This window comes from Chiloscyllium plagiosum, unplaced genomic scaffold (assembly GCF_037043375.1).
Source record: "Chiloscyllium plagiosum isolate Xiang-an unplaced genomic scaffold, Cpla_swu_hap1 HiC_scaffold_44, whole genome shotgun sequence".
Classification (NCBI taxonomy): Eukaryota; Metazoa; Chordata; class Chondrichthyes; order Orectolobiformes; family Hemiscylliidae; genus Chiloscyllium; species Chiloscyllium plagiosum.
In genome coordinates, this window is record NW_028270182.1 from 4,252,443 (window position 1) to 4,270,282 (window position 17,840).

The 17,840-nt window shown below is 63.5% G+C and overlaps 1 protein-coding gene across 1 annotated transcript in view; it reads left to right on the forward strand.

Moving 5' to 3' along the window:
- The window catches only part of mpdu1b (mannose-P-dolichol utilization defect 1b), a 31,717-nt gene extending 14,605 nt beyond the window's left edge, over positions 1–17,112 (forward strand). Inside the window, exons 6-7 of the mRNA XM_087982798.1 lie at positions 15,482–15,592; positions 16,775–17,112. Of these exons, the coding sequence (XP_087838924.1) occupies positions 15,482–15,592; positions 16,775–16,897 (234 nt within the window). The 3' untranslated portion in view covers positions 16,898–17,112. The remainder of the gene's footprint in view (positions 1–15,481; positions 15,593–16,774) is intronic.
- The last annotated feature ends 728 nt before the right edge of the window (positions 17,113–17,840 follow it).

Sequence of the window (17,840 nt, forward strand, 5' to 3'; positions counted from 1 at the left end):
CAGTGCGGCGCTCCCTCAGCGCTGACCCTCCGACAGTGCGGCGCTCCCTCAGCGCTGACCCTCCGACAGTGCGGCGCTCCCTCAGCGCTGACCCTCCGACAGTGCGGCGCTCCCTCAGCGCTGACCCTCCGACAGTGCGGTGATCCCCTGACCCTCCGACAGTGCGGCGCTCCCTCAGCGCTGACCCTCTGACAGTGCGGCGCTCCCTCAGCGCTGACCCTCCGACAGTGCGGCGCTCCCTCTGACAGTGCGGCGCTCCCTCAGCACTGACCCTCCGACAGTGCGGTGATCCCCTGACCCTCCGACAGTGCGGCGCTCCCTCAGCGCTGACCCTCCGACAGTGCGGCGCTCCCTCAGCGCTGACCCTCCGACAGTGCGGCGCTCCCTCAGCGCTGACCCTCCGACAGTGCGGCGCTCCCTCAGCGCTGACCCTCCGACAGTGCGGCGCTCCCTCAGCGCTGACCCTCCGACAGTGCGGTGATCCCCTGACCCTCCGACAGTGCGGCGCTCCCTCAGCGCTGACCCTCCGACAGTGCGGCGCTCCCTCAGCGCTGACCCTCTGACAGTGCGGCGCTCCCTCAGCGCTGACCCTCCGACAGTGCGGCGCTCCCTCTGACAGTGCGGCGCTCCCTCAGCACTGACCCTCCGACAGTGCGGTGATCCCCTGACCCTCCGACAGTGCGGCGCTCCCTCAGCGCTGACCCTCCGACAGTGCGGCGCTCCCTCAGCGCTGACCCTCCGACAGTGCGGCGCTCCCTCAGCGCTGACCCTCCGACAGTGCGGCGCTCCCTCAGCGCTGACCCTCCGACAGTGCGGCGCTCCCTCAGCGCTGACCCTCCGACAGTGCGGCGCTCCCTCAGCGCTGACCCTCCGACAGTGCGGCGCTCCCTCTGACAGTGCGGCGCTCCCTCAGCACTGACCCTCCGACAGTGCGGTGATCCCCTGACCCTCCGACAGTGCGGCGCTCCCTCAGCGCTGACCCTCCGACAGTGCGGCGCTCCCTCAGCGCTGACCCTCCGACAGTGCGGCGCTCCCTCAGCGCTGACCCTCCGACAGTGCGGCGCTCCCTCAGCGCTGACCCTCCGACAGTGCGGCGCTCCCTCAGCGCTGACCCTCCGACAGTGCGGCGCTCCCTCAGCGCTGACCCTCCGACAGTGCGGCGCTCCCTCAGCGCTGACCCTCCGACAGTGCGGCGCTCCCTCAGCGCTGACCCTCCGACAGTGCGGTGATCCCCTGACCCTCCGACAGTGCGGCGCTCCCTCAGCGCTGACCCTCTGACAGTGCGGCGCTCCCTCAGCGCTGACCCTCCGACAGTGCGGCGCTCCCTCTGACAGTGCGGCGCTCCCTCAGCACTGACCCTCCGACAGTGCGGTGATCCCCTGACCCTCCGACAGTGCGGCGCTCCCTCAGCGCTGACCCTCCGACAGTGCGGCGCTCCCTCAGCGCTGACCCTCCGACAGTGCGGCGCTCCCTCAGCGCTGACCCTCCGACAGTGCGGCGCTCCCTCAGCGCTGACCCTCCGACAGTGCGGCGCTCCCTCAGCGCTGACCCTCCGACAGTGCGGCGCTCCCTCAGCGCTGACCCTCCGACAGTGCGGCGCTCCCTCAGCGCTGACCCTCCGACAGTGCGGCGCTCCCTCAGCGCTGACCCTCCGACAGTGCGGCGCTCCCTCAGCGCTGACCCTCCGACAGTGCGGCGCTCCCTCAGCGCTGACCCTCCGACAGTGCGGCGCTCCCTCAGCGCTGACCCTCCGACAGTGCGGCGATCCCCTGACCCTCCGACAGTGCGGTGATCCGCTGACCCTCCGACAGTGCGGCGCTCCCTCAGCGCTGACCCTCTGACAGTGCGGCGCTCCCTCAGCGCTGACCCTCTGACAGTGCGGCGCTCCCTCAGCGCTGACCCTCCGACAGTGCGGCGCTCCCTCTGACAGTGCGGCGCTCCCTCAGCACTGACCCTCCGACAGTGCGGTGATCCCCTGACCCTCCGACAGTGCGGCGCTCCCTCAGCGCTGACCCTCCGACAGTGCGGTGATCCCCTGACCCTCCGACAGTGCGGCGCTCCCTCAGCGCTGACCCTCCGACAGTGCGGCGCTCCCTCAGCGCTGACCCTCCGACAGTGCGGCGCTCCCTCAGCGCTGACCCTCCGACAGTGCGGCGCTCCCTCAGCGCTGACCCTCCGACAGTGCGGCGCTCCCTCAGCGCTGACCCTCCGACAGTGCGGTGATCCCCTGACCCTCCGACAGTGCGGCGCTCCCTCAGCGCTGACCCTCTGACAGTGCGGCGCTCCCTCAGCGCTGACCCTCTGACAGTGCGGCGCTCCCTCAGCGCTGACCCTCTGACAGTGCGGCGCTCCCTCAGCGCTGACCCTCCGACAGTGCGGCGCTCCCTCTGACAGTGCGGCGCTCCCTCAGCACTGACCCTCCGACAGTGCGGTGATCCCCTGACCCTCCGACAGTGCGGCGCTCCCTCAGCACTGACCCTCTGACAGTGCGGCGCTCCCTCAGCGCTGACCCTCTGACAGTGCGGCGCTCCCTCAGCGCTGACCCTCCGACAGTGCGGCGCTCCCTCAGCGCTGACCCTCCGACAGTGCGGCGCTCCCTCAGCGCTGACCCTCCGACAGTGCGGCGATCCCCTGACCCTCCGACAGTGCGGTGATCCGCTGACCCTCCGACAGTGCGGCGCTCCCTCAGCGCTGACCCTCCGACAGTGCGGCGCTCCCTCAGCGCTGACCCTCTGACAGTGCGGCGCTCCCTCAGCGCTGACCCTCCGACAGTGCGGCGCTCCCTCTGACAGTGCGGCGCTCCCTCAGCACTGACCCTCCGACAGTGCGGTGATCCCCTGACCCTCCGACAGTGCGGCGCTCCCTCAGCGCTGACCCTCCGACAGTGCGGTGATCCCCTGACCCTCCGACAGTGCGGCGCTCCCTCAGCGCTGACCCTCCGACAGTGCGGCGCTCCCTCAGCGCTGACCCTCCGACAGTGCGGCGCTCCCTCAGCGCTGACCCTCCGACAGTGCGGCGCTCCCTCAGCGCTGACCCTCCGACAGTGCGGCGCTCCCTCAGCGCTGACCCTCCGACAGTGCGGCGCTCCCTCAGCGCTGACCCTCCGACAGTGCGGTGATCCCCTGACCCTCCGACAGTGCGGCGCTCCCTCAGCGCTGACCCTCTGACAGTGCGGCGCTCCCTCAGCGCTGACCCTCTGACAGTGCGGCGCTCCCTCAGCGCTGACCCTCTGACAGTGCGGCGCTCCCTCAGCGCTGACCCTCCGACAGTGCGGCGCTCCCTCTGACAGTGCGGCGCTCCCTCAGCACTGACCCTCCGACAGTGCGGTGATCCCCTGACCCTCCGACAGTGCGGCGCTCCCTCAGCACTGACCCTCCGACAGTGCGGCGCTCCCTCAGCACTGACCCTCCGACAGTGCAGTGCTGTGAGGGGAGGGATATTACAGGAGTGGGGGGCGGGGTTTGTGGTATCGAGGGGGCGGGGTTTGTGGTATCGAGGGGGCGGTGTTTGTGGTATCGAGGGGGCGGGGTTTGTGGTGTTGAGGTGTTGGGAATCGGGTTGTTGAGGGGGTAGAGTTCGGGGTATTGAGGGGATAGAGTTCGGGGTATTGAGGGTGTAGAGTTTTGGGTATTGAGGGGGTGGGAATCGGGATATCGAGGAAATGGGAATCGGGATATCGAGGGGGTGGGAATCTGGGTATCGAAGGTTTAGGGTTCGGGGTATCGAGGGGGTAGGCTTCGGGGTATCGAGGGGGTAGAGTTTGGGGTATCGAGGGGTTGGGAATTGGGGTATCGAGGGGGTAGAGTTTGGGGTATCGAGGGGTTGGGAATCGGGATATCGAAGGGGTAGGGTTCGGGGTATCGAGGGGGTTGGAATCGGGATATCGAGGGGGTGGAGTTCGGGGTATCGAGGGGTTGGAGTTCGGGGTATCGAGGGGGTGGGGTTCAGGGTATCGAGGGGGTGGAGTTTGTGGTATCGAGGGGGTAGGAATCGGGGTGTTGAGAGGGTAGAGTTCGGGGTATTGAGGGGTTGGGAATCGGTGTATTGAGGGGTTGGGAATCGGTGTATTGAGGGGTTGGGAGTCGGTGTATTGCGGGGTTGGGAGTCGGTGTATTGAGGGGTTGGGAGTCGGTGTATCGAGGGGTTGGGAGTCGGTGTATCGAGGGGTTGGGAGTCGGTGTATTGAGGGGTTGGGAGTCGGTGTATCGAGGGGTTGGGAGTCGGTGTATCGAGGGGTTGGGAGTCGGTGTATCGAGGGGTTGGGAGTCGGTGTATCGAGGGGTTGGGTGTCGGTGTATCGAGGGGTTGGGAGTCGGTGTATCGAGGGGTTGGGAGTCGGTGTATCGAGGGGTTGGGAGTCGGTGTATCGAGGGGTTGGGAGTCGGTGTATCGAGGGGTTGGGAGTCGGTGTATCGAGGGGTTGGGAGTCGGTGTATCGAGGGGTTGGGAGTCGGTGTATCGAGGGGTTGGGAGTCGGTGTATCGAGGGGTTGGGAGTCGGTGTATCGAGGGGTTGGGAGTCGGTGTATCGAGGGGTTGGGAGTCGGTGTATCGAGGGGTTGGGAGTCGGTGTATCGAGGGGTTGGGAGTCGGTGTATCGAGGGGTTGGGAGTCGGTGTATCGAGGGGTTGGGAGTCGGTGTATCGAGGGGTTGGGAGTCGGTGTATCGAGGGGGCGGGTGTCGGTGTATCGAGGGGTTGGGAGTCGGTGTATCGAGGGGTTGGGAGTCGGTGTATCGAGGGGTTGGGAGTCGGTGTATCGAGGGGTTGGGAGTCGGTGTATCGAGGGGGCGGGTGTCGGTGTATCGAGGGGGCGGGTGTCGGTGTATCGAGGGGGCGGGTGTCGGTGTATCGAGGGGGCGGGTGTCGGTGTATCGAGGGGGCGGGTGTCGGTGTATCGAGGGGGCGGGTGTCGGTGTATCGAGGGGGCGGGTGTCGGTGTATCGAGGGGGTAGAGTTCGGGGTATCGAGGGGGTGGAGTTCGGGGCATCAAGGGGGTGGAGTTCGGGGTATCGAGTGGGTGGCGTTCGGGGTATCGAGGGGGTGGAGTTCAGGGTATCGAGGGGGTGGGAATTTGGGAATCGAGGGGGTGGGGTTTGGGGTTTCGAGGGGGTGGGGTTTGGGGTTTCGAGGGGGTGGGGTTTGGGGTATCGAGGGGGTGGGGTTTGGGGTATCGAGGGGTGGGGTTTGGGGTATCGAGGGTTGGGGTTTGGGGTATCGAGGGGGTGGAGTTCGGGGTATCGAGGGGGTTGGAAGCGGGGTATCGAGTGGGTGGAGTTTGGGGTATCGAGGGGGTTGGAATCGGGGTATCGAGGGGGTTGGAATCTGGGTATCGAGGGGGTTGTATCGAGGGGGTGGAGTTCGGGGTATCGAGGGGGTGGAGTTCGGGGTATCGAGGGGTTGGAGTTCGGGGTATCGAGGGGGTGGGAATTTGGGTATCGAGGGGGTGGGAATTTGGGTATCGAGGGGGTGGGAATTTGGGAATCGAGGGGGTGGGGTTTGGGGTTTCGAGGGGGTGGGGTTTGGTGTTTCGAGGGTGTGGGGTTTGGGGTATCGAGGGGGTGGGGTTTGGGGTATCGAGGGTTGGTGTTTGGGGTATCGAGGGGGTGGAATTCGGGGTATCGAGGGGGTTGGAAGCGGGGTATCGAGTGGGTGGAGTTTGGGTATCGAGGGGGTTGGAATCGGGGGTATCGAGGGGGTTGGAATCGTGGTATCGAGGGGGTTGGTATCGAGGGGGTGGAGTTCGGGGTATCGAGGGGGTGGAGTTCGGGGTATCGAGGGGTTGGAGTTCGGGGTATCGAGGGGTTGGGAATTGGTGTATCGTGGGGGTGGAGTTTGGGGTATCGTGGGGGTGGAGTTTGGGGTATCGTGGGGGTGGAGTTTGGGGTATCGTGGGGGTGGGGTTTGGGGTATCGTGGGGGTGGGGTTTGGGGTATCGTGGGGGTGGGGTTTGGGGTATCGTGGGGGTGGGGTTTGGGGTATCGTGGGGGTGGGGTTTGGGGTATCGTGGGGGTGGGGTTTGGGGTATCGTGGGGGTGGGGTTTGGGGTATCGTGGGGGTGGGGTTTGGGGTATCGAGGGGGTGGGGTTTGGGGTATCGAGGGGGTGGAGTTTGGGGTATCAAGGGGGTGGGGTTTGGGGTATCGTGGAGGTGGATTTCGGGGTATTGAGGGGGTGGGGTTTGGGGTATCGAGGGGGTTGGAAGCGAGGTATCGAGGGGTTAGAGTTCGGGGTATCGAGGGGGTGGAGTTTGGGGTATCGAGGAGGTTGGAAGCTGGGTATCGAGGGGGTGGATTTCGGGGTATCGGGGTGGAGTTTGGGGTATCGAGATGGTTGGAAGCGGGGTATCGAGGGGGGTGGAGTTCGGGGTATCGAGGGGGTGGAGTTTGGGGTATCGAGGTGGTTGGAAGCGGGGTATCGAGGGGGTGGAGTTCGGGGTATCGAGGGGGTGGAGTTCGGGGTATCGAGGGGGTGGAGTTCGGGGTATCGAGGGGGTGGAGTTCGGGGTATCGAGGGGGTGGAGTTCGGGGTATCGAGTGGGTGGCGTTCGGGGTATCGAGGGGGTGGGAATTTGGGTATCGAGGGGGTGGGAATTTGGGAATCGAGGGGGTGGGGTTTGCGGTTTCGAGGGGGGTGGGGTTTGGGGTATCGAGGGGGTTGGAAGCGGGGTATCGAGGAGGTGGATTTCGGGGTATTGAGGGGGTGGGGTTTGGGGTATCGAGGGGGTTGGAAGCGAGGTATCGAGGGGTTAGAGTTTGGGGTATCGAGGAGGTTGGAAGCTGGGTATCGAGGGGGTGGATTTCGGGGTATCGGGGTGGAGTTTGGGGTATCGAGGGGTTAGAGTTTGGGGGTATCGAGGAGGTTGGAAGCTGGGTATCGAGGGGGTGGATTTCGGGGTATCGGGGTGGAGTTTGGGGTATCGAGGTGGTTGGAAGCGGGTATCGAGGGGGTGGAGTTCGGGGTATCGAGGGGGTGGAGTTCGGGGTATCGAGGGGTAGAGTTCGGGGTATCGAGGGGGTTGGAAGCGGGGTATCGAGGGGGTGGAGTTTGGGGTATCGAGGTGGTTGGAAGCGGGGTATCGAGGGGGTGGAGTTCGGGGTATCGAGGGGGTGGAGTTCGGGGTATCGAGGGGGTGGAGTTCGGGGTATCGAGGGGGTGGAGTTCGGGGTATCGAGGGGGTGGAGTTCGGGTAGCGAGGGGTTGGGAATTTGGGTATCGAGTGGGTGGCGTTCGGGGTATCGAGGGGGTGGAGTTCGGGGTATCGAGGGGGTGGAATTTGGGTATCGAGGGGGTGGGAATTTGGGTATCGAGGGGGTGGGAATTTGGGTATCGAGGGGGTGGGAATTTGGGTGTCGAGGGGTAGAGTTCGGTGTATCGAGGGGGTAGGCTTCGGGGTATCGAGGGGGTAGAGTTTGGGTATCGAGGGGGTGGGAATCGGGGTATCGAGGGGGTAGAGTTTGGGTATCGAGGGGGTGGGAATCGGATATCGAGGGGTTGGAGTTCGGGTATCGAGGGGTTGGGAGTCGGTGTATCGAGGGGGTGGGAATCGGGGGTGTTGAGGGGTTGGGAGTCGGTGTATTGAGGGTTGGAATCGGTGTATTGCGGGGTTGGGAGTCGGTGTATCGAGGGGTTGGGAGTCGGTGTATCGAGGGGTTGGGAATCGGTGTATCGAGGGGTTGGGAGTCGGTGTATTGAGGGGTTGGGAGTCGGTGTATTGAGGGGTTGGGAATCGGTGTATTGAGGGGTTGGGAGTCGGTGTATCGAGGGTTGGGAGTCGGTGTATTGCGGGGTTGGGAGTCGGTGTATCGAGGGGTTGGGAATCGGTGTATTGAGGGGTGGGAATCGGTGTATTGCGGGATTGGGAGTCGGTGTATTGCGGGGTTGGGAGTCGGTGTATCGAGGGGTTGGGAGTCGGTGTATCGAGGGGTTGGGAGTCGGTGTATCGAGGGGTTGGGAGTCGGTGTATCGAGGGTTGGGTGTCGGTGTATCGAGGGGTTGGGAGTCGGTGTATCGAGGGGTTGGGAGTCGGTGTATCGAGGGGTTGGGAGTCGGTGTATCGAGGGGTTGGGAGTCTGGTGTATCGAGGGGTTGGGAGTCGGTGTATCGAGGGGTTGGGAGTCGGTGTATCGAGGGGTTGGGTGTCGGTGTATCGAGGGTTGGGTGTCGGTGTATCGAGGGTTGGATGTCGGTGTATCGAGGGGGCGGGTGTCGGTGTATCGAGGGGGCGGTGTCGGTGTATCGAGGGGGCGGGTGTCGGTGTATCGAGGGGGCGGGTGTCGGTGTATCGAGGGGGCGGGTGTCGTGTATCGAGGGGGCGGGTGTCGGTGTATCGAGGGGGCGGGTGTCGGTGTATCGAGGGGGCGGGTGTCGGTGTATCGAGGGGGCGGGTGTCGGTGTATCGAGGGGGGCGGGTGTCGGTGTATCGAGGGGGCGGGTGTCGGTGTATCGAGGGGGCGGGTGTCGGTGTATCGAGGGGGCGGGTGTCGGTGTATCGAGGGGGTAGAGTTCGGGGTATCGAGGGGGCGGGAGTCGGTGTATCGAGGGGCCGGGGTTCGGGGCATCGAGGGGGTGGAGTTCGGGGCATCGAGGGGGTGGAGTTCGGGGCATCGAGGGGGTGGGAATTTGGGTATCGAGGGGGTGGGAATTTGGGTATCGAGGGGGTGGGAATTTGGGAATCGAGGGGGTGGGGTTTGGGGTTTCGAGGGGGTGGGGTTTGGGGTATCGAGGGGGTTGGAATCGGGGTATCGAGGGGGTTGGAATCTGGGTATCGAGGGGGTTGGTATCGAGGGGGTGGAGTTCGGGGTATCGAGGGGGTGGAGTTCGGGGGTATCGAGGGGTTGGAGTTCAGGGTATCGAGGGGGTGGAATTTGGGTATCGAGGGGGTGGAATTGGGTATCGAGGGGTGGGAATTTGGGGTATCGAGGGGGTGGGAATTGGGTATCGAGGGGGTGGGAATTTGGGTATCGAGGGGGTGGGAATTTGGGTATCGAGGGGGTGGGAATTTGGGTATCGAGGGGGTGGGTTTGGGGTTCGAGGGGGTGGGGTTTGGGGTTTCGAGAGGGTGGGGTTTGGGGTATCGAGGGGGTGGGGTTTGGGGTATCGAGGGGGTGGGGTTTGGGGTATCGAGGGGGTGGGGTTTGGGGTATCGAGGGGTGGGGTTTGGGTATCGAGGGGGTTGAGTTTGGGGTATCGAGGGGGTTGAATCGGGGTATCGAGGGGGTTGGTATCGAGGGGGTGGAGTTCGGGGTATCGAGGGGTTGGAGTTCGGGTATCGAGGGGTTGGAGTTCTGGGTATCGAGGGGTTGGGAATTGGTGTATCATGGGGGTGGAGTTTGGGGTATCGTGGGGGTGGGGTTTGGGGTATCGTGGGGGTGGGGTTTGGGTATCGTGGGGGTGGGTTTGGGGTATCGTGGGGGTGGGGTTTGGGGTATCGTGGGGTGGGGTTTGGGGTATCGTGGGGGTGGGGTTTGGGGTATCGTGGGGGTGGGTTTGGGGTATCGTGGGGGTGGGTTTGGGTATCGTGGGGTGGGGTTTGGGGTATCGAGGGGGTGGAGTTTGGGGTATCGAGGGGGTGGGGGTTTGGGGTATCGTGGAGGTGGATTTCGGGGTATTGAGGGGGGTGGGGTTTGGGGTATTGAGGGGGTTGGAAGCGAGGTATCGAGGGGTTAGAGTTCGGGGTATCGAGGGGGTGGAGTTTGGGGTATCGAGGAGGTTGGAAGCTGGGTATCGAGGGGTGGATTTCGGGGTATCGGGGTGGAGTTTGGGGTATCGAGGTGGTTGGAAGCGGGGTATCGAGGGGGTGGAGTTCGGGGTATCGAGGGGGTGGAGTTCGGGGTATCGAGGGGGTGGAGTTCGGGTATCGAGGGGTTGAAGCGGGTATCGAGGGGGTTGGTATCGAGGGGGTGGAGTTCGGGGTATCGAGGGGGTGGAGTTCGGGGTATCGAGGGGTTGGAGTTCGGGGTATCGATGGGGTTGGAATTGGTGTATCGTGGGGTTGGGGTTTGGGGTATCGTGGGGGTGGGGTTTGGGGTATCGTGGGGGTGGGGTTTGGGGTATCGTGGGGGTGGGGTTTGGGGTTTCGTGGGGGTGGGGTTTGGGGTATCGTGGGGGTGGGGTTTGGGGTATCGTGGGGGTGGGGTTTGGGGTATCGAGGGGTGGATTTCGGGGTATTGAGGGGGTGGGGTTTGGGGTATCGAGGGGGTTGGAAGCGAGGTATCGAGGGGTTAGAGTTCGGGGTATCGAGGGGATGGAGTTTGGGGTATCGAGGAGGTTGGAGGCTGGGTATCGAGGGGGTGGATTTCGGGGTATCGGGGTGGAGTTTGGGGTATCGAGGTGGTTGGAAGCGGGGGTATCGAGGGGGTGGAGTTCGGGGTATCGAGGGGTGGAGTTCGGGGTATCGAGGGGGTGGAGTTCGGGTATCGAGGGGGTGGAGTTCGGGGTATCGAGGGGGTTGGAAGCGGGGTATCGAGGGGGTGAGTTTGGGGTATCGAGGTGGTTGGAAGCGGGGTATCGAGGGGGTGGAGTTCGGGTATCGAGGGGTGGAGTTCGGGGTATCGAGGGGGTGGAGTTCGGGGTATCGAGGGGGGTGGAGTTCGGGGTATCGAGGGGGTGGAGTTCGGGGTATCGAGGGGTGGAGTTCGGGTATCGAGGGGGTGGAGTTCGGGGTATCGAGGGGTGGAGTTCGGGGTATCGAGGGGGTGGGAATTTGGGTACCGAGGGGGTGGAGTTCGGGGTACCGGAGGGGTGGAGTTCGGGGTACCAGGGGGTGGAGTTCGGGGTACCGAGGGGTGGAGTTCGGGTATCGAGTGGGTGGCGTTCGGGGTATCGTGGGGGTGGAGTTCAGGGTATCGAGGGGGTGGGAATTTGGGTATCGAGGGGGTTGGAAGCGGGGTATCGAGGAGGTGGATTTCTGGGGTATTGAGGGGGTGGGATTTGGGGTATCGAGGGGGTTGGAAGCGAGGTATCGAGGGGTTAGAGTTCGGGGTATCGAGGGGGTGGAGTTTGGGGTATCGAGGGGGTTGGAAGCGGGGTATCGAGGAGGTGGATTTCAGGGTATTGAGGGGGTGGGATTCGGGGTATCGAGGGGTTGGGAAGCGAGGTATCGAGGGGTTAGAGTTCGGGGTATCGAGGGGGTGGAGTTTGGGGTATCGAGGGGGTTGGAAGCGGGGTATCGAGGGGGTGGAGTTTGGGGTATCGAGGTGGTTGGAAGCGGGTATCGAGGGGTGGAGTTCGGGGTATCGAGGGGTGGAGTTCGGGGTATCGAGGGGGTGGAGTTCGGGGTATCGAGGGGGTGGAGTTCGGGGTATCTGGGTGGAGTTTGGGTATCGAGGTGGTTGGAAGCGGGGTATCGAGGGGTGGAGTTCGGGGTATCGAGGGGGTGGGAGTTCGGGGTATCGAGGGGGTTGGAAGCGGGGTATCGAGGGGGTGGAGTTCGGGGTATCGAGGGGGTGGAGTTCGGGGTATCGAGGGGGTGGAGTTCGGGGTATCGAGGGGTGGAGTTCGGGGTATCTTGGGGGTGGAGTTCGGGGTATCGGGGGTGTGGAGTTCGGGTATCGAGGGGGTGGAGTTCGGGGTATCGAGGGGGTGGAGTTCGGGGTATCGAGCGGGTGGAGTTCGGGGTATCGAGCGGGTGGAGTTCGGGGTATCGAGCGGGTGGAGTTCGGGTAGCGAGCGGGTGGAGTTCGGGGTAGCGAGGGGGTGGAGTTCGGGGTAGCGAGGGGGTGGAGTCGGGGTAGCGAGGGGGTGGAGTTCGGGGTAGCGAGGGGGTGGAGTTCGGGGTAGCGAGGGGGTGGAGTTCGGGGTAGCGAGGGGGTGGAGTTCGGGTAGCGAGGGGGTGGAGTTCGGGGTAGCGAGGGGGTGGAGTTGGGGGAGCGAGGGGTGGAGTTCGGGGTAGCGAGGGGGGAGTTCGGGGTAGCGAGGGGGTGGAGTTCGGGGTAGCGAGGGGGTGGAGTTCGGGGTAGCGAGGGGTGGAGTTCGGGTATCGAGGGGTGGAGTTCGGGGTAGCGAGGGGGTGGAGTTCGGGGTAGCGAGGGGTGGAGTTCGGGTAGCGAGGGGGTGGAGTTCGGGGTAGCGAGGGGGTGGAGTTCGGGGTAGCGAGGGGGTGGAGTTCGGGGTAGCGAGGGGGGGAGTTCGGGTAGCGAGGGGGTGGAGTTCGGGGTATCGAGGGGGTGGAGTTCGGGTAGCGAGGGGGTGGAGTTCGGGGTATCGAGGGGGTGGAGTTCGGGGTATCGAGGGGGGAGATTCGGGGTATCGAGGGGGTGGAGTTCGGGGTATCGAGGGGGTGGAGTTCGGGTATCGAGGGGGTGGAGTTCGGGGTATCGAGGGGTGGCGTTCGGGTATCGAGGGGGTGGAGTTCGGGGTATCGAGGGGGTGGAGTTCGGGGTATCGAGGGGTGGAGTTCGGGGTATCGAGGGGTGGGATTTTGGGTATCGAGGGGGTGGGAATTTGGGTATCGAGGGGGTGGGAATTTGGGTATCGAGGGGGTGGGAATTTGGGTATCGAGGGGGTGGGAATTTGGGAATCGAGGGGGTGGGGTTTGGGGTTTCGAGGGGGTGGGGGTTTGGGGTTTCGAGGGGGTGGGGTTTGGGGTTTCGAGGGCGTGGAGTTCGGGGTATCGAGTGGGGTGGGGTTTGGGGTATTGAGGGGTGGGGTTTGGGGTATCGAGGGTTGGGGTTTGGGGTATCGAGGGGGTGGAGTTCGGGGTATCGAGGGGTTGGAAGCGGGTATCGAGTGGGTGGAGTTTGGGGTATCGAGGGGGTTGGTATCGAGGGGTGGAGTTCGGGGTATCGAGGGGTTGGAGTTCGGGGTATCGAGGGGGTTGAAGCGGGGTATCGAGTGGGTGGAGTTTGGGGTATCGAGGGGGTTGGTATCGAGGGGTGGAGTTCGGGTATCGAGGGGTTGGAGTTCGGGGTATCGAGGGGGTGGAGTTTGGGGTATCGTGGGGGTGGAGTTTGGGGTATCGTGGGGGTGGAGTTTGGGGTATCGTGGGGGTGGAGTTTGGGGTATCGTGGGGGTGGGGTTTGGGTATCGTGGGGGTGGGGTTTAGGTATCGTGGGGGTGGGTTTGGGTATCGTGGGGCTGGGGTTTGGGGTATCGAGGGGGTGGAGTTTGGGGTATCGAGGGGGTTGGAAGCGGGGTATCGAGGAGGTGGATTTCGGGGTATTGAGGGGGTGGGTTTGGGTATCGAGGGGGTTGGAAGCGAGGTATCGAGGGGTTAGAGTTCGGGGTATTGAGGGGGTGGAGTTTGGGTATCGAGGAGGTTGGCAGCTGGGTATCGAGGGGGTGTATTTTGGGGTATCGGGGTGGAGTTTGGGGTATCGAGGTGGTTGGAAGCGGGGTATCGAGGGGGTGGAGTTCGGGTAGCGAGGGGGTGGAGTTCGGGTAGCGAGGGGTGGAGTTCGGGGTAGCGAGGGGGTGGAGTTCGGGGTAGCGAGGGGTGGAGTTCGGGGTAGCGAGGGGGTGGAGTTCGGGGTATCGAGGGGGTGGAGTTCGGGGTATCGAGGGGGTGGAGTTCGGGGGTATCGAGGGGGTGGAGTTCGGGGTATCGAGGGGGTGGAGTTCGGGTATCGAGGGGGTGGAGTTCGGGGTATCGAGGGGGTGGAGTTCGGGGTATCGAGGGGGTGGCGTTCGGTGGCGTTCGGGGTATCGAGGGGGTGGCGTTCGGGTATCGAGGGGGTGGCGTTCGGGGTATCGAGGGGGTGGAGTTCGGGGTATCGAGGGGGTGGAGTTCGGGGTATCGAGGGGGTGGGAATTTGGGTATCGAGGGGGTGGGAATTTGGGTATCGAGGGGGTGGAATTTGGGTATCGAGGGGGTGGGAATTTGGGTATCGAGGGGGTGGGAATTTGGGTATCGAGGGGGTGGGAATTTGGGAATCGAGGGGGTGGGGTTTGGGTTTCGAGGGGGTGGGGTTTGGGGTTTCGAGGGCGTGGAGTTCGGGGTATCGAGTGGGTGGGGTTTGGGGTATTGAGGGGGTGGGGTTTGGGGTATCGAGGTTGGGGTTTGGGGTATCGAGGGGGTGGAGTTCGGGGTATCGAGGGGGTTGGAAGCGGGGTATCGAGTGGGTGGAGTTTGGGGTATCGAGGGGGTTGGTATCGAGGGGGTGGAGTTCGGGGTATCGAGGGGTTGGAGTTCGGGGTATCGAGGGGGTTGGAAGCGGGGTATCGAGTGGGTGGAGTTTGGGGGTATCGAGGGGTTGGTATCGAGGGGGTGGAGTTCGGGGTATCGAGGGGTTGGAGTTCGGGGTATCGAGGGGGTGGAGTTTGGGGTATCGTGGGGGTGGAGTTTGGGGTATCGTGGGGGTGGAGTTTGGGGTATCGTGGGGGTGGAGTTTGGGGTATCGTGGGGGTGGAGTTTGGGGTATCGTGGGGGTGGGGTTTAGGGTATCGTGGGGGTGGGGTTTGGGGTATCGTGGGGCTGGGGTTTGGGGTATCGAGGGGGTGGAGTTTGGGGTATCGAGGGGGTTGGAAGCGGGGTATCGAGGAGGTGGATTTCGGGGTATTGAGGGGGTGGGGTTTGGGGTATCGAGGGGGTTGGAAGCGAGGTATCGAGGGGTTAGAGTTCGGGGTATTGAGGGGGTGGAGTTTGGGGTATCGAGGAGGTTGGCAGCTGGGTATCGAGGGGGTGTATTTTGGGGTATCGGGGTGGAGTTTGGGGTATCGAGGTGGTTGGAAGCGGGGTATCGAGGGGGTGGAGTTTGGGGTATCGAGGTGGTTGGAAGTGGGGTATCGAGGGGGTGGAGTTCGGGGTATCGAGGGGGTGGAGTTCGGGGTATCGAGGGGGTGGAGTTTGGGGTATCGAGGGGGTGGAGTTTGGGGTATCGAGGGGGTGGAGTTTGGGGTATCGAGGGGGTGGAGTTTGGGGTATCGAGGGGGTGGAGTTTGGGGTATCGAGGGGGTGGAGTTTGGGGTATCGAGGGGGTGGAGTTTGGGGTATCGAGGGGGTGGAGTTTGGGGTATCGAGGGGGCGGAGTTCGGGGTATCGAGGGGGCGGGGGTGTGGGGTATCGAGGGGGCGGGAGTGTGGGGTATCGTAGGGGGCGGGAGTGTGGGGTATCGAGGGGGCGGGAGTGTGGGGTATCGTAGGGGCGGGGTATTGAGGAGGCGGGGTCTCAGGGGGCAGGGTCTCGAGGGGGCGGGGTCTCGGGGGGCAGGGTCTCGAGGGGGTGGGGTCCGGGTCGAGCTCCCTCTGATGTCAGTGTCTCTCTCCCCGGGGAGAGTGTGGGGTATCGAGGGGGCGGAGTGTGGGGTATCGAGGGGGCGGGGGTGTGGGGTATCGAGGGGGCGGGGTCTCGGGGGGCAGGGTCTAGAGAGGGCGGGGTATCGAAGGGTCAGGGTATTGAGGAGGCGGGGTCTCAGGGGGCAGGGTCTCGAGAGGGCGGGGTCTCGGGGGGCAGGGTCTCGAGGGGGCGGGGTCTCGGGGGGCAGGGTCTCGAGGGGGTGGGGTCCGGGTCGAGCTCCCTCTGATGTCAGTGTCTCTCTCCCCGAAGCTGATCCAGATTGTGACCAACTACAGGAATGGCCACACAGGGCAGCTCTCTGCCATCACCGTCTTCCTCCTGTTCAGCGGCTCCCTGGCGAGAATCTTCACCTCAGTGCAGGTCAGTCTGATGGTCACTCATACCCTGCACCCAACCACACCACAACCTCCCGGGGTAGTGGGCCTGTGACCTTTGACCTTCAACCTTCAGAGGAATGTCAGTGTGGGGAGCATCCTGTGTGAGGGTCCTGCCCTGTCAAGGGGCACAGCAAGTTGGAAAGGCAAGGCCAACACCTCCCCCCTCTCCAACACCGTCCCCCCTCTCCAACACCGTCCCCCCTCCCCCCCTCTCCGACACCCTCCCCTCACTCCGACACCCTCCCCCCTTCCCCCTCTCCGACACCCTCCCCTCTCCTCCTCTCCCCCCCACCCCCTCCCCTTTCCCCCCGCTCCGACACCCTCCCCCTCCCCTTTCCCCCCCACCCCCCTCCCCCCTCTCCGACACCCTCCCCCTCCCCTTTCCCCCCGCTCCGACACCCTCCACCCTCCACCCTCTCTGATACCCTCCCCCCATCCGACACCCGCTCCGACACCCTCCCCCCTCTCCGACACCCTCCCCCCCCCCCCCCCGATACTCCCCCCCCTCCGATACCCTCCCTCCCGACCCTCCGATACCCTCCCCCCCCTCCGATACCTTCCCCCCCCCCTCCGATACCCCCCCCTCCGATACCCCCCCCCTCTCTGACACCCTCCCCCCCCCCCCCCCTCCAACAGCACAGCACAAGAACAGGCCCTTCAGCCCACTAGGTTGTGCTGATCATGAAACTAATCCCCTCTCTCTGCCCTCAGTCCATATCCCTCCATCCCTTACATATTCATGTGCTGATCTCCAAGCCCCATAAACGCCCCTGTCGTGTCTACCTCCACATTGTGTAAAAACACTTGCCCCTCATATCCTCCTTTGAACTTTCCCCCTCTCGCCTTAAACACATGGCCCCTAGCATGAGACATTTCAACTCTGTTTAAATAAAAGATTCTGACGGTCAGCCGTATCTGTGCACCTGATAATTTTATAGATTTCTATCAGGTCTCCCCCCAGCCTCCGCAGTTCCGTAGAATGTTTCGAGCCTCTCCTTCTAGCCCATGCCCTCTCATCCTGGGTAAACCTCTTCGGCACCTTCTCCAAGGGCTGCACGCCCTTCCTGTACTGTACTGATCAGAACTGAACGCAATACTCTTGCAGCGTCTCCGAACCAAAGTCGAATGAAGCTGCCAGATGACCTTTGTGGCTTGTGTTCCCTAGGAGACAGGCGACCTGCTGATGATTCTCACCTACCTGGTGGCATCTTCCTTCAACGGGGTCATTGCTGTCCAGGTGCTGTATTACTGGAGGGTGTCCGTGGAGAAAACCCGGAAAATGGATTAACCCCGGGATTACCGTGTCCCCACGGCCAGCGAAGGGGGAGGTGGTGGTGGGGACGCGTTTGTTACTGAACACATTCCGATTCGGGACCACCCCCCCCCCCCCCCCCCACACTCCCCAGCCCGGAGTGAGACGGCTGGTCGGTCAGGAGGAATGATGGTTTTGTGGGTGACCTGCACACCCAGGAGTGCTCGTGATTAAACCCGGTTGTGAATGAGCCTTTCTGTCGGTGATATTTCGCTCCCGGTTCTGCCCACCCCCTGCTCCGCCCCGATCACGCCTCTCCGTTGCCTGTGCCCGTTCCAGACTTGGGATCTTGCCATGCGGTTTGCAACGGAGCCATGACTGCACTTTGCAAAGTGCGCTGCAGCTGCTCTGGGGTCAGGGGGTCTGCTGCCCACACTGCCTGGGCACGCGGGGTTGTGGGCAAGGCACCAGTGATGCTCCAGCTGATGGTGCTCCCTGGAGAGCAGTGAGAGCTTCTCCCTGTGGGTACCCCTGCCTTCTGGGTTCACTCCCAGCCCCCCCCCCCCCCCGCATGGTCTGGGCAGGGCCTGGCTCCCTGAGCAAACAGGTCATCAGCCACAGACATGTCCAACTCTCGATGCCAGCCTGGAGCTGTGCTGAGTCTAACCCCATGCTGCGGACTGACAGGTTAGCACTTGTTTTCCTTCGAGGTATTTCAGTGAGGCAGGCTGGTTACCAACAGTTAAAGCTGGCATTATGGCTGTCACCATTGAGGCCAGGTTTATTCATTGGGACTGAAATATTACATCCCTGTAATGTCTTTGTGGTTTTTATTTCACCTGTCCCACACTCGTACAAACCCCTCAATTAGGTTCCAGTCTGTAACTCCCTCCCAGGGAGCTGTTATTCTGTATATAAACCACCCTGAGCCCCTCGATTAGATTCCAGTCTGTAACTCGCTCCTTGGGAGCTGTTATTC